This window comes from Rhinopithecus roxellana, chromosome 9 (assembly GCF_007565055.1).
Source record: "Rhinopithecus roxellana isolate Shanxi Qingling chromosome 9, ASM756505v1, whole genome shotgun sequence".
Taxonomy (NCBI): domain Eukaryota; kingdom Metazoa; phylum Chordata; class Mammalia; order Primates; family Cercopithecidae; genus Rhinopithecus; species Rhinopithecus roxellana.
The window spans coordinates 122,195,858-122,210,940 of NC_044557.1; the positions used below are offsets into that span (position 1 = coordinate 122,195,858).

At 33.4% G+C, this 15,083-nt stretch overlaps 1 protein-coding gene and 1 pseudogene across 1 annotated transcript in view; both read right to left on the reverse strand.

The window, feature by feature from the left end:
- Positions 1–301: 301 nt before the first annotated feature.
- On the reverse strand, positions 302–8,621 carry LOC104665840 (annotated as a pseudogene).
- Positions 8,622–9,284: 663 nt separating this feature from the next.
- IL7 (interleukin 7) overlaps positions 9,285–15,083 on the reverse strand; it is a 65,556-nt gene continuing 59,757 nt past the window's right edge. The window contains exons 5-6 of the mRNA XM_010367761.2: positions 13,275–13,328; positions 9,285–10,339 (exon numbers count right to left, since the gene is read on the reverse strand). Coding sequence (XP_010366063.1) covers positions 10,220–10,339; positions 13,275–13,328 — 174 coding nt within the window. The 3' untranslated portion in view covers positions 9,285–10,219. The remainder of the gene's footprint in view (positions 10,340–13,274; positions 13,329–15,083) is intronic.

Here is a 15,083-nt window from a genome sequence, read left to right on the forward strand (position 1 = left end):
AGTTTGCCACTGGTAGCACTTTGACACTATTAACTATCTACTGATGAAATTAACTTTCATAAAGGATTATAAAAAAGTTTAAAGGGCAGAAAATACTAATGGATAAACAAGTACTGGTCAGCAATAAAAATAGCATCAGCTTTCTGCTTTTACAAAAGCCAAGAAAACCAAGAAAAAAATTATTCTGAGTATATACAGAACTGCTGGAAAGAGATCTTTCTATACATGTAGTACATGTGCAAATATCATATATGAGGAAGTATGAGTTATGACACAATCATTAATAACTAAGCACACCAAATCAGTCATCAGGTTTCAAAGAATCATAGCCTTCTTTCCAGAGGTCCCACCAGGTTTTAAGGAAACATGCATTTTCTGTACATTTGAAGACAAGTTCTTCCACTTGAGCTGATACTGCAGATGTGACCTCAAGAAATTGGTTAATGAAAATACTGCATCTCTGATCTGCATCTCCACTTTCTCCAGCAGGTCTACCATTCGGCCGTTGCTCGTGCTCAGAACTGGCCAGCCCAAACTCACTGGACATGTGGGGAAGATGCTGAAAGGCGTCTGAAGGTGAGGGAGAAAAGGGAGGTTCTGGGGGCTGGTGAAGAAACCCACAACTCCTCAAGATCGGCCACGGGGAGGAGCTAGGAGAGCTCGGAATCCGACCAGCAAGAGAACATTTTAAAACACGTTTTTTTTTCTTTCTCTTTTTATCACCTATGATTTTCAGAGTCCAGGTAATACAAGTAAAGTTTTACTATATAGAGCATAGAATAAAAACAGTTGATCTAAATATTTAAGAGGTATTTTGCCATGCTATGGTTGAGCTGGGGTGAATATATATTTACATTTCTGTATATCTACTTATGTATGAAATATTTAGATCTGTTTTCATATATTTGCCTATTTAAAACTTAATTTAAAAAAATGTTTTATTATTTTTCTTCTAATTATTGTCAAGGGGAACACTTTAAGAACTAGAAAGTTTTAAAAATATATATATTTTACTTATCTTCTCAAATGTATAATTCTTATAGGGAAAACTCATATAAACTCTTCAAGAAATATCAGGAACTTTAAATTTTATTTTAAACGTTAATTCCTTAACTGTGATTCACTTTGGAAACATACTATTCAATTAACTATTAATTTGAAAATTCAAAAATAGGTTTTTCCATATGTCTTACTGTCAGTGAAATCAAAATGCATTTGAATAAGCAACTTGTATGCTAGAGCAGCTTTATACCCTCTCTGAGGCAGTCTATTCTCATGCCCTTCCCTTTTAGTAAAGACTGTCATGTTCCTCCCTCTCATATCACTAGAAAGACTGTTTCTCACTGATGTCATTACCAGAAAGCTATTTTCGAGGAGGAAGAGGTCTTACCACCTATTGGCTCAGGTACCATAATTTAAGTAGAAAACATTGAACAATATAAAACACTGCCCAATTCATATCTCCTAGTGAAAAATTATTTTGATTTGTGATGTATTTCAAATCTAAATTTTGTTTTTATCTGTAATGGGCATTTGTCATCATTATGGCTAACACCTTTTGAAAATCCTATGTTTGGCAAATTTTCCATGGTGAAAATCTCACTGCATCAAAACTGTAGCTAGAATTTATTGTTTTCTATACTTTCTTACAGCGAGGGAGTATTCATGTGACTTGGGAACTACTAAACAGGCTTGGATTCTGAAATGAGTAATATGAAATGGACACTGCAGCCTCCATTTCCTAGTGAGGATGGTAGAGTTTAATGGAGAGACACTGAGCTTCTAAGGTAACTGTGGCAGAGCATCAAGAAGTGACACCCTTATTGCAACATGTGGCCTGTTCCCCATGGTAGCACTTTAACTGACTGCCCTCCCCTCCAAGTTTGGAGGCTGTTCAGCCAGAAAGAGTGCCAAGTTTGTGATTATAACTTGGGCATTGTTTCTGCCTGAACAGCCTCCAAACTTGACTATCTGGCTCTCCCAGAGATTCTGTGCATTTCCCAATAGCTTTTAGTTATTATTATTATTTTTTGCTTAAACTGACTAGACTGGGATCTGCTGTTTGCACTCAAAAACTCTTCAATAACCAAATTTGGTATAACTTGTACTTTCCTTTTACAGTGGCTGTAGTAATGGGGGATGTGTTAAAATCATATTTTACTGGAAAGAATATTCAATATACTGAAACAAGACAGCTTCCTTAACCCAATCATAGTGTTAGATAACCACAAACTGAATTTAAGAAGTGTGCTTTGAGTATAATTATATGCATCTTGCAGGATGAATTTGAGGATTATCAGTAACATGTATAAAATCTTTGCCACAATCTGTGACGTTTAATAGGCCTCAGTAAATGTTATGAATTATTTATTACATAATGTTAGATATATGTGCGTGTTAGATGTTGATCAAATATTTATTTTATTTAATTCCCACTTGGCACTATTTTAGGTGCAGTGAACAATGCAGTCAAAAATCTCTGTTTTTTTGAATTCACATTCTAATATATGAAGATTGGAAATAAATATGTCAAGCAAGTAAATATGCTTCACATTAAATTCTGACAATGTCATGGAGAAAAAGTATGGGAAAGGGGGTTAGAAGGAAAATGTGAGAGAGGGTGGAAGAGGGTTACAATTTTAGATAGGGTGTTCAGGGATGATTTCATTGAAAAAGTGATATTTGAGCACAGACCTGAAAGAGGGGTGAGCCATTATTGTGTATCTTTTTTTGTTTACTATACTTGTTTCTTGAATTATTTTCCTTTAACATTTAGTGCTTTCTGTTAGAGTATTCAATATGATTGATATGTACAAATGTACAAGAGAGGAAAGAGTATTTCATGAAAAGTGTTAAATAAGAGCACAGGCTCTGTGGTGGGAGCCCAGTGCCTCTGGAATGGTGTGTGCGTGGAAAAGAGGAGAAAATTAGTCATGTAACCAGCCAGCCAGATTATGTATGCTTTAGAGGCCATTCATATGACTTTGGCTTACTCAGAGTAAGATGGGAATAGGAGAGTGACCTGAACTGGCTTAAACATATAACATGAATATACATTTTAGCCCCTAAATTAGTGAGACGTAAAAGCAAGAGAAAATAATTGTCTCCCATTCCTCCCTAAAGTGGTATTGATCAAATTAAGTATTCTTAGCACTCAGTTTTAAGAAAAGTATTACATGGTATATTGTAGAGTTGAAGCAAACTGAGACTTTCCTCCCTCACCTGAGTGTAAAACAAAATGATCAATTTCCGTAATAGTGCCCTCCTGTCCTCTAATCTCTCATCCTTAGTCCCACTCATTAGAAATAAAGCCCTATTTGTTATTGACTCAACTACTTTGTCTTGCTTAGGATGCAAAGATTAGTCATTAATTCTGGTTTTTTATTATAGTATCTAATGTTCATAAATTTACTTTTCATTGTCATTTCCTCATTCATCAATGTAAAATAATCTCAATAGAACTTTCATATACAAGGGACAGAGATCCTTTTAGTTACCTTGAGAAAAAGAGTTTGACAGAAGGTGCATATGGATAAAAACTGGTCCTGAGAAAGGTCCTGAGACCATTAGGTCCTGAGAAAGCTCCAAGGACTAGTATATCTGTGGACCTCTATGCCTCTCTTAGTTCATCTGTCCATTCTCTGTTGTCTTCTTCACTGTGGTGTATCTTTTTTACTTTCCTTTTCTTTCAGCTTGCCAGTGCCCAACTTAATTAAACCTTGCAACTTCTTCTTTTCATTGTGATTTGGAGCAAATTCATGTGAGATTGTGGTTGTAATTCCTGGCATAGAGCACGTCAATCATCACATCTTTTCAAGCTGTATGACATATGTAATAAGTTATTAGCCAGCCTGTTAATTAGTTGCACTTAGGGGAGTTGCCTTATTCTCTCTTCCCTTTAGTTGGGACAGAGGAATGAGTTCACATGATTAAAGAACATGGCCACTTAGAATGCATGTGCAGAATATTAATAAAATTAAAAGAAAAGTAATAGCGCAGAATCCTTTTCAGGTCATGTCGACATTCCAAGGAATGATTGACATATTTCAATAACAAGTATTTGTTTACATTTTAAGAGTCAAACTCGAAAATTTGAAATTTGCTTGAAGTGGAAATGTAGAAATGTATCATAACTCTCTATGACTATTAATTTAGTGCTGAATTTCTTAATAGCAGTAGAGTGACAAACCCCTGAGAAATATGTATCTAAACCTTCTAATGAGGGGGCAATGGGTTATTTTAAAAGGCAAATTCAATATATCTATTATTTTTATAATACAAACATCAGAAAGTAAGTTGACACAATCTTGTCTGGGGGGCTATGCAGAAGATAAATTAAGAATTTTAAAAGTGAGATTTCATAAAGTTCTATGTTCACAGAGGCAAGATTTCTATTTTGCAGATGTCATTACTGTCTTTGTAGAAAATATCACTCCATAAACAGCTAGAACTAATAAGTGAGTTTAATAATCCTGTATCCATAGGATATAAGAACAATATACAAAAGTAAGTCATTATTATATATCAGCTATGAATTCTGAATTTGAATATTATAATACCATTTGTAAAAGCAGACATGTGCATACAAACCCAAATAAATAGTCATGTGTATATCTAATGAAATAGGTATAGAATGTGTATGATGAAAACTATAAAACACTAAGGAAAGAATTCAAAGAAAAACTAAATAGAGAAATACACCATGTTCCTTAATCCCAAGGAATAACAGAGTACAAATGCCATTTGTCCCCCAATTTAATCTATAGTCTCTGTGCAATCTCTGCTGATATTCCAACAAGCTTTTTTTTACTGATTTGATAGACTGATTGTAAAATGTATATAGAAAGGCAAAGCAACTAGAATAGCCAGAACAACTTTGAAAAATAAAAACTGGAGGACTCGAATGACCTAATTTCTAGAAATGTTATAAAGCCATAGTAATCAAAACTATGGTATTGGAGAAAGGATGCATAGATCATCAGAACAGAGCAGAGCATCCATAAATATGCACACATAAATATAATCTACCAAAATTTACAATAGTGCAAAGACAATTCATTTGAGAATGTAGTCTTTTCAACAAATGGTGATGAAACAATTGGATGTCCATATGCATAAAATGAAACTTGATACACATTTTACGTCTCGTACAAAAATAAGTCATGAACCTAAATGTAAAACATAAAACTACAACTTCTAGAGCAATGCTTTCAAGTGGGAGTAACTTGTCTCCCAGAGACAATGTATAGAGACGGTTTTGACTGTCAGTACTTGGGGGAGGAGATCACTGGCATCTAGTGGGTGCAGACCAGGGATGCCATGGGATATCCCACAATGCACAGCACAGTCACTGTCACACACACAAAAATGCCACTTTCTAGTCTGGATAAATATACCATGGTTATGTAAGTAACCCTTTTTAGAGGAACAGAAACTTGGTAAAGGGTGTATGGGAATGCTTTGTACTCCCTTTGCAACTCTTCAGGGCAATAGACTATACTTCAAAGTCTAACATTTAATAATTTCCTAATTTATTTCTGTGAAGGCATCATGTACTGTAGCAGATGTATTCTGCTTTGATGTCTTGCAAAATCACTTTGATTCTTCAATTAAATTTATTAAATGTGTAAATATTGCCAGTCATGTATTATATGTTAAAAATTTGAGACCAATAAAATATTTTCAAATGTCTCCTCTTTGAAAAAGCTTTCCTGTTTCATCTAACCTAAAATACTACCTTTCTCCACCAATCTTTCTGATGTTCTCCCCATGGAACTTTTTTCTGACTGTTTTTCCTTTTCTAAGGTATATGCTCCATGAAGGCAGGAACTTTGTTGTACCTCCAGGGCCAGAACTGGCACACCAGAGATGGATGCTATTTGTTGAGTGAATGAATTATATGTCTTTTATTGCGTCTTCCCAATAAGTGGTCTTTATTTAAACGTTGCAGCTTCAGTAAACCCCTATTTGGCTGTGAACAGATTAGTCTCAATCCTAGTATTTAATTTACCCCGAGGGAAAGTAACACCTTTCTGTTAAGCAGCAAGATGCATTAGTCTTTGCATTAAGATTTTTCATGGCAAAAAAAAAAGAAAAAAATCCATTCTTTTTCTTCCCTTTCTTCAGCTCTGGGGATGCCAGGCAAGAAGGAGATGATGGGGTAGATAATGGTTACTTTGTAATTTTCTGGAAGATCATGCTGGTTCTACTACAAGACTTTTACCTCACTTGATTGGATGCTCTTCAAGCTGAACTCCTTCCATTTGTGATAGTATTTGGACCATTTCCAGAATATGTTATAAGGTTTTCTTTCCAATTAAATTTTTAGGTTAAAGTTCTCATTTGAATCAGATAATTTCAAATATAAGAAAATTTGTTATAAGCCTTGAAGATAGAAATTGGCAAACATATATCCCCCTTCCAGAGGTAACAGGTGGTAGGTTATTAAGAGTTACTTGTTGAGCTGAGCAGTGGAGGCACACATGAAGGAATGATCAGTTTTGCCTGGGACAGCTTCAGAAAGAATGAAACACTTAGATTGAAGAAAAATAATAAATCAGTAATCAACAATGAACAACTAAATTTTAATGTTGCCACTTACTTTAACTTTCTTCGTGTAAAATATGAATATGAAATTAGCTCACTTTTAGAACAGTATCTTAAGTAACAATGACCTCTCCCCCATTTAGAAAATTGTTGCCTTATATAGAAAAATGCACTTCATTCTTACCACTTTTTATGTGAAGGATGCAAAGCAAACCCCAGATTATTCCCAAGACAAAATGATGATTTAGCACCTTTCTCAAATATCAACTTTATGGGTCTATGACTGCATGTATTTTTATATTTAGACATAAAAAACTTTTAGAATTTGTAATTATCATTACACCTACTTATTTCATTGTCTTGTCCTACAATATTTCCATAGATTCTATTATTTGGTCAGAATCAAAGCTAAAAGATGTTTCACAACAAATGAAATTTAGAAATCAAGGAAAATTCTGCCATATAATCCTGAATGCACCCAGAATGCATGGTGATTTTGAGTACATAAATTTGTTGGGCCATATTGTCCTAAATTAGTTATGTTTTGTGGTCCTATCATACCCATCTTTAAGTAAATTATATTTTATTGTAGAAATGTGTTTTCTAGATGATTTAAATGGGTATTAATAACAGAATGGCACAGTGCAGTTCCTGTAGACTTGCTAACTACCGTATGCCTAGCTTTTCCCCTTAGGAGCTGAAGGGAAGACAAAGATCATAATTATTTTAGGGTAGATAAAACATTTCAAATGAACAGATTATTTAAATTGTATTTAAGATAAAATACTAAGATGAATCTGGTCAAACAATAATGAATGATGCAGGCTTAAGTGCTATGAACAACTAAGGGAACATATATTAATATTATCTAGAATTATCATGGAAGTCATAGCAATTGAGGAAAAGGAATTGAGATGCCCCTTGGACCTTAAGCAAGACTGGCGTAGAATTCGCAACAACATTCTAAGCAGTAAGAACATGATGAATGAAGATTGCACATACAGAACACCATAAAGATTATTTGACCTACAATACAAGATACGTGTTTCTAGAGAAATATTTATATGGCGTGGTAGGGTTGACAAAATGTCCTTCTTAAGTTGACTGTCAATGAAAGTATGGCCTAAAGCAAAGAAACTTTTCTAGTTCAGGTTTCCCATGGATCAATTTTAAGAAAATTATCTTAATCCTGAAAAGAGTATTTCCTTCAGCATATTACATGAAAACCTGTTTTAAAATACTTTTAACCAAAACCCTTTGTATAAAGCAGGATTCTCCTTGCTGTTATATTAGCTTTAATTCTATAAATTATATTAACCTTGTGTTAGGTTAGGGTTTTTTAATGTAAAAATATGTTATATAATCAAGTAAGTTTTAGAAATGCTATATTACTATTAATTTTTTTTCACAGCTACATGAGTGAGTTTTCAGAGCCTTTAATATACTTACATGAATTGTGAACCTCCAAGAGAAAATTTAACTCACATTAAAAATACGTATCTTCCCTCCTTATTTTTTTTTTCTTTTTGTAGCAATGACAAGGATTAGCATTTCTTGGGACAAACTTTAGAAAATTCTGACTTAAAACATCTACATATATATTTAAAAGAAAATATTTATTGAGATAAGTCTCTAATTTTGAGGTAGATATACTTATACTCTCCCAAATCATTATTAGCCAACCTATCTTGCTAGTGGATAGGAAACAAAGAAAGAAAATGCAACAATAATTGTATGGGTAATTTTTCCAAACGTTTGGCACACAGTACAAGCTGAATACACTGTTTGAGTCCAATTTTCTCAAAAATTCAAATCTATAACAAGTGACAGAAACCAAGGAAGAAAATTTTAATAATGTTTTTAAACAAGCATTTAAAAAATATTGACCCTTATTTTGCTACAATCTCAGGGAGAATATATTGTTTTAACACTGTTAGGGAACATTATAGATAGCCTTGAAGGAAACATTTTCAAGGATACTTTGAAGAGTTTACCTTTAGAAATGTAAATCTCCTCATTTCTCTAACTAATGGTTTACCAATCGCTCCAGTAATCAGGGTAGAGATATACCACATGGTTGACCATGTTTTATGATGGAGGGAGCATAGCCTACTTAGAAAAGTCCATCTGAAGAAAGAAAGCTTGGTGAAGAATCATTTGCTTCTAAAAAGAGTTAGTCAACTCATCTTTCTGGAGTTAACAGTGATAACCAAACAGAAAAAAATACTTGACTCAAAGTCCTGTTAACGGGGCAGTTCAGTAAATTGTATACAATTCTATACAGCTTTCACACCAGTGAAGGTGAAATGTCATATGGGTCAGGGAAAGTGAGAGAAGGCAGGAAGGTGTTACCAACACACACTGAGGGTGTCACCACAGCATCCTCTGTAGATCAAATAAAGCCCATCAGCACATAAGTAGATGGTGATGAGGCTGAGAAAGAGCGTGAAGGATATGAGTTCAGTGCAATGCAAACTGACAGCTATTTGTGGATTTTGGCCTGCTTAGAATAGTGTTTCCATTTCCCTTTATCAGTGAATGAAGACTGCAGACATTTCCAAACAGGTTTCTTTTAAAAGACTAAAATTTAACATAGAAGGTACTGTCTCATGTTGATTGTTGGTAATAGGCTATTAAAGGTCATACATTCAATGAAAGTAGAAAATCAAAGAGCAGTGTAGTATTAAAAATCTCATCTTAAAAATTCTGTTGAGATTTATTAACTGAATCTGGCAGTGTTAATACATAGCTCATTTATTTTATCAAAGGAGAAATGTTATCCAAAGTAAGCAATTTGTAATACTGTATGAAAATATTTTATATACAGATATAGTGTCAAAATTAAATACACATATTTCATTAATTAAAAGGTAAACATATATTATTATCTTAAAAATATACCTCCCAAATTGCAAACTTACTTAGATAAGTTATAATCTATATAAATGACAAAGTAACTCAGTACTAAGGTTTAACATCCTTAGACTACGTGAATTTATTTTTATTTTATTTTATTTTTTTGAAATTATCCTTTTTTCATGTCAAAACATTTGCTATACCATTTATTGAAGGTACTGTGCTACACATTCATGATGAATTAAATCTCTTGAAATCTCTTTTAGGTATCTTGGACCTTGTTATGCTGTTGCTTACTTAGGTATATGACTCTTATTCTCATGGCCATTATCCATATATCATTGTTAACCCTAAAACATCTCCAGCACAGAAGATGACAATTTTCACTCTAAATACAGTATAATAGATTCATAGTGAACCATAAAATTATTTTGACAGCAAAGCAATGTCAATTTTGAATCTTTGAAACCATTATATACTTCATAGATTTAATGTCTGGAAATACTTAAACAGGTTTAAAAAGTATTATTGCAACTGATAACTTACATGAATTGTCTTACAAAAATCAGTACAGAATTATACTGATTGATATATGTTCACATATGTAAGAAATAGTTTGTTGACTGGAGCATTCAGTTTCCATTGCTTGTATCCATCTTCTAGTAATACAATATGAATTTTTCAATTGCTCTAATCCGTTTTGACCATGGTGCATTCAGTAACTTCTAGGAAGCATTCCACTCTGAAAAACTGCAGCAGATAGATTCTTGGAGGATGCAACTAAAGTTCGTGTTTCTATATTGCCACTCCATATTTTTCAGTGTTCTTTAGTGCCCATCAAAATTTTATTCCAACAAGTTTTTATCTTTTGTAGTAGTCTCTTTAGGAAACACGAGTCATTCAGTTTTTTCTGTTCCTTTAAAGATTTATTTTCTTCCTAGAGAATAGAGTTTTAAAAGTTTAAACTTCACATTTTTACAAAAATATATATTTTAAAATACTCAATTTTTCATCATATTACTTTATGCTGAAAAACCGGTGCAATGAAAAGGTAGAATTTTGTGTGACATTTTAAAGATGATGGTTTCTAACTACCCTTGTGATAAATGACACGTAGAAAATTCAAAGTTGGTGTGATTAAAGATTTAGGATTCTCCAAAGAGCTATATCAGCTGACCTGCAGTTTCACAGTTTAACAGTGGACATAATAATACTGTTTAGAATTTCATGAGAAAGGTAATTGTAGATTACTCAGTTGAGTTTCTGAGATGCTTTTTTTTTTTTTTTTTTTTTTGAGACAGAGTCTCGCTCTGTCGCCCAGGCTGGAGTGCAGTGGCCGGATCTCAGCTCACTGCAAGCTCCGCCTCCCGGGTTTACGCCATTCTCCTGCCTCAGCCTCCCGAGTAGCTTGGACTACAGGCGCCCGCCACCTCGCCCGGCTAATTTTTTTTATTTTTTAGTAGAGACGGGGTTTCACCAGGTTAGCCAGGATGGTCTCGATCTCCTGACCCCGTGATCCACCCGTCTCGGCCTCCCAAAGTGCTGGGATTACAGGCTTGAGCCACCGCGCCCGGCCTCAGTTGAGTTTCTTTAATGTAGAAAAATGTATTTTTAGTGAGAAGAATAATCAACATTGAAAATACTCAGATTATTTTACCAAAGATAATTAATAAGGATATAGCTGATGGAGCTTGTACCCTAAGGTCTACTCCAACAATTAACTTCACCAGAGTATGTCAGATGCCCGCCTCATAAGCTAGGTTTTAGCACCTGACAAGAATCTTAAAAAGGGCTACCTGTACAACCCATAGGAAGAAAGAGATACTTGGCATGAACAGACATATAAAGGAGTAACTCCGTATAGACTCAGTTATATTTCTCTGAGTTCTCTGACCTGTGAGAATGGGAATACTGCAGGGTAGAGTAATTCTTCACTTAGACAACAACTAGTTAATCACAAATATAAAGCATACTAGTGACTTTTACCCCTTCATAGAACAGGAGGTGATATCAGTCGTTTTACACTCTTTACAGTTGAGCCCAGACTTGAGGGTTAAAATCAACATAGTGTTTTCAACCATCACTACTAAGTAAATGAATGTGCAAACAATATAAAAACTATTATAACTAGTTATTACAACTAGCTATTCAGTAACTAGATAATTTAGATAGCAGGTTATTGGGTATTCTCTCAGTCATGTATTGTGCTCAGTGTTTTACATAATTTACTTCATTTTATTTGCTTAACTATCTTATGAACTTGATGATTTGAACTCATTTCACAGATGCAAAAACTGATATGCAGGAAGATAAATAAGCTGCTACCGTATGTGTCAAGTAAATATAATGAGTGAATCTTGAGCTCCTCTGTCCTATATTTAATTTGGCCACAAATTCAGATCTCTTTTTGTCATGTATTAGTAACACTAGCACATACTTTTTAAAGAATACATTTCAAAGATTAAACAACAGATCTCAAAGGGAAATATAAAGGCAAACTTTTCATATTATTTTCAATAAGGGGTCCTGGACAATTTTTTTAAGTACAAGTTGAAGTTGACTTGCCTAAGCAGATCTGAAATATATAGATGTGAAAATTTCATACTTTTCCTCGGACACTGAGAATAAACATTCACTAAAAACTAAAAAACAGGGAATCTTGGTTTTACCACTGCATCCTGGGAAAACAGTTGTTTTCTTTTCTTGTCTTTTTTTGTTTTGTTTTTTTGTTTTTTGGTTTTTGTTTTGAGATGGAGTCCCACTCTATTGCCCAGGATAGAGTGCAGTAGCACGATCTTGGCTCACTACAACCTCCGCCTCCTGGGTTCAAGCGTTTCTCCTGCCTCAGCCTCCTGAGTAGCTCGGACTACATGCGTGCACCATGCCCAGCTAACTTTTGTATTTTTAGTAGAGACGGGGTTTCACCATGTTGGCCAGGATGGTCTTGATCTTTCTACCTCGTGATCCGCCCACCTCAGACTCCCAAAGTGCTAGGATTACAGGCGTAAGCCACCGCACCCAACCTTTCTTTTCTAAACTTCCTTTTCAAATTATCTTAGTCAAAAGCCTTCAGGGTGTTTATATTGTTTTTAGCTCCTGTATTAATTTCAGATGTTCCACTTTTCATGGAATCCCTAGAGTTTCCTAAATCTGAGTGTACAGGCTCACTTTGCTTTTCTGAAAAGAATAAGGAATTTCCATGTTGCCACATAGCTATTGGTCAAATAATGGAAATGTAAAAGAAGAATCCATCACTTTTATGAACCAGGTGTGCTCATTTATCCATGCCTCAACCTAATTAATATCTATATCATTTTAAAGTTTAGTCAGATCCAGTTAAGTATTCTGCCTTATTAAGTCATTCATAAATATTTTCCATATTATTATATAATTTATCTAATAAAATTTAGTAGTATATGTATAAATATATGTTTATATACTATTATATATTATACTGTACATCTACAATAATAAAAGAGGTATAAGTTCTTATTGTTTAATTTTTATTTCTTTACAAACTAACAGGGATGGCTTTTTTTCTTCATGTATTTGTCATCTAGTTTATTTTCTCCTATATAAATTATTTGTTTATTTCTTTTACCTACTAGCTGCAATATTTTAATGTTGCTGCTTCTAAAAAAAATCATGCTTTGGCATTTGCCCTAACAGCTTCTCTTTTAAAATAGTGGGTTTAAAAATGCAATTTAAACGACTCAAATTTTTGAGGGGCACCTCAATTCTCCTTTTATCAATGTTATGATAAATTATTTCAAAACCAGCTATAAGAAGGAAACAATTCAAGATGAAAAATTAGGAATTAAGTTGAGTGAAAAGTTGATGAACCATAAGGAAAATTATACAATTATTCTCACCAAACTCTTTGTTGGTTGGGGTTCACCCAGGGCAGCTGGTTTTCTTCCTTTAACCTTAAAAACAAAGTCACATTTATGATATTGAATATTTCTTCATTGCTCCTCCAATTGTTTGTAATTGCTAATTTTCATATTGCCTTCAGCTCATCTAATCTATTTGAGACTCTACTTTAAATTTCTTATTGTTAAGAAACTAAAACATTAATATGATTTAGAAATGGAATGTCAGGGTAAAGGAAGAAGCAAGAGAATTCAATCTTTTGAACACCCAGAATCCATAATTTTGTAGGTATGCCTAGCACTGTGAAAAATTAACATAGTAGGGTATACTAGCAGAGATAAAACTTGAATTTTAATCCATATAAAAATAAAGTTAACAAGAAATTGTTAAATGCTGGCCATACATTTTATTAAGCTTCACTTATCAGAAACAAAATGAAATAAAACAATAGTAAAAAGCATGTAGCATGCCCGGCTCATGAAGAAAATTCAGTGTAGCTGATTGTTTTAACATCGTGCCTTGTTATTTCAAGAAAAGGGTAATTTGTATCAAGTTAATCAATGTTGTAATATAATTTAATTTCAAAGATTTAAATTATTTGCATATTTTCTTTCTCTACAGTTAGTTAATTTTGGAACATGATGATCCATACAAAGCTCAACACATAAGAGAAAGAATCACAAATATATAACATATCTAAGACCTTTACCCCTTCCTAGACCAAGAGGTGATATCAGTTGTCTGTTTTACACTTTTTTCAGTTGAACCAAGAGTGGAGGCTTATAATCAACATAGTATTTTCAACAGTCATAACTAATTAATTGGATGTACAAGCAACATACAACTTATTTGCATTAGACAGTACTTTGAAATAACTATAAGCAGGAATGAAGAAATGGTAGACTAGAGTAGGAAGTCTTCATGACTCTTGAGCTGAACCTTGAAAGCATAGAACAAAATAGATCCAATTTATAGAAAAAAAAAAGTAGAAATGCTCTCTAGGGGACAAACGTAAGGACTCAGGTTTGGAAATAAGCTTGGCAAATCCAGCACACTAAGAGGAGACTGGCTTCCATCGAGTACATAAAGCAATGATAAATGAGGCTGTCCAAGTTATATAATAGACAATCTACATTTTTATCACATCAATAGGGTTCAAAGATAATCTTACCATTTTACCTTCCATGGGAAACTACTAGTGCTCAAACAAAATTATTTTTTAAGTCATAAAAATGTTATTTAAGAAAACATTTAAAACCGTAAAATAACCTTTTGATTTTGTGTGGCAGCTGGTAAAAATCCATAAAGAGGCAAATAATACAAATAAAATAAAACATTGTATTAAATATTGAAAACTTTTTAGTACTAAGCACTTTACATGTGTTATGCCATTTAATCCTTTCAAATCCTACAATATAGATATTATGTTTTTCTGCATTTCGTAGATAAGGAAACTGCTGTCCAGTCTCTAGATGATGTCTTCCATATTTGGTTTTGTTGTTTTAGTTCATAACCACTAGTAGAAATGTAGGAAAATATTAGCCCTATTTGTATCAAAATTATTTAAAGAAGGGGAAATTGTTGGACATATATATGTCTAGTTTAAGCATAAAAAGATATTTGTTAAATACATTTGATTTCCTGTTTTATTCACTAGGAGTTCTTATAAATGTGTACATATATGGATTAAAGCTATTAATGAGTTTTAGATATAGAAATTTGCCATTCCCCACCCAATATATCACCCTAGTATCCTTGGAAGTTATTATGGCAATGAAGCATTTATTTATTTATTTTTTACTCCCCTT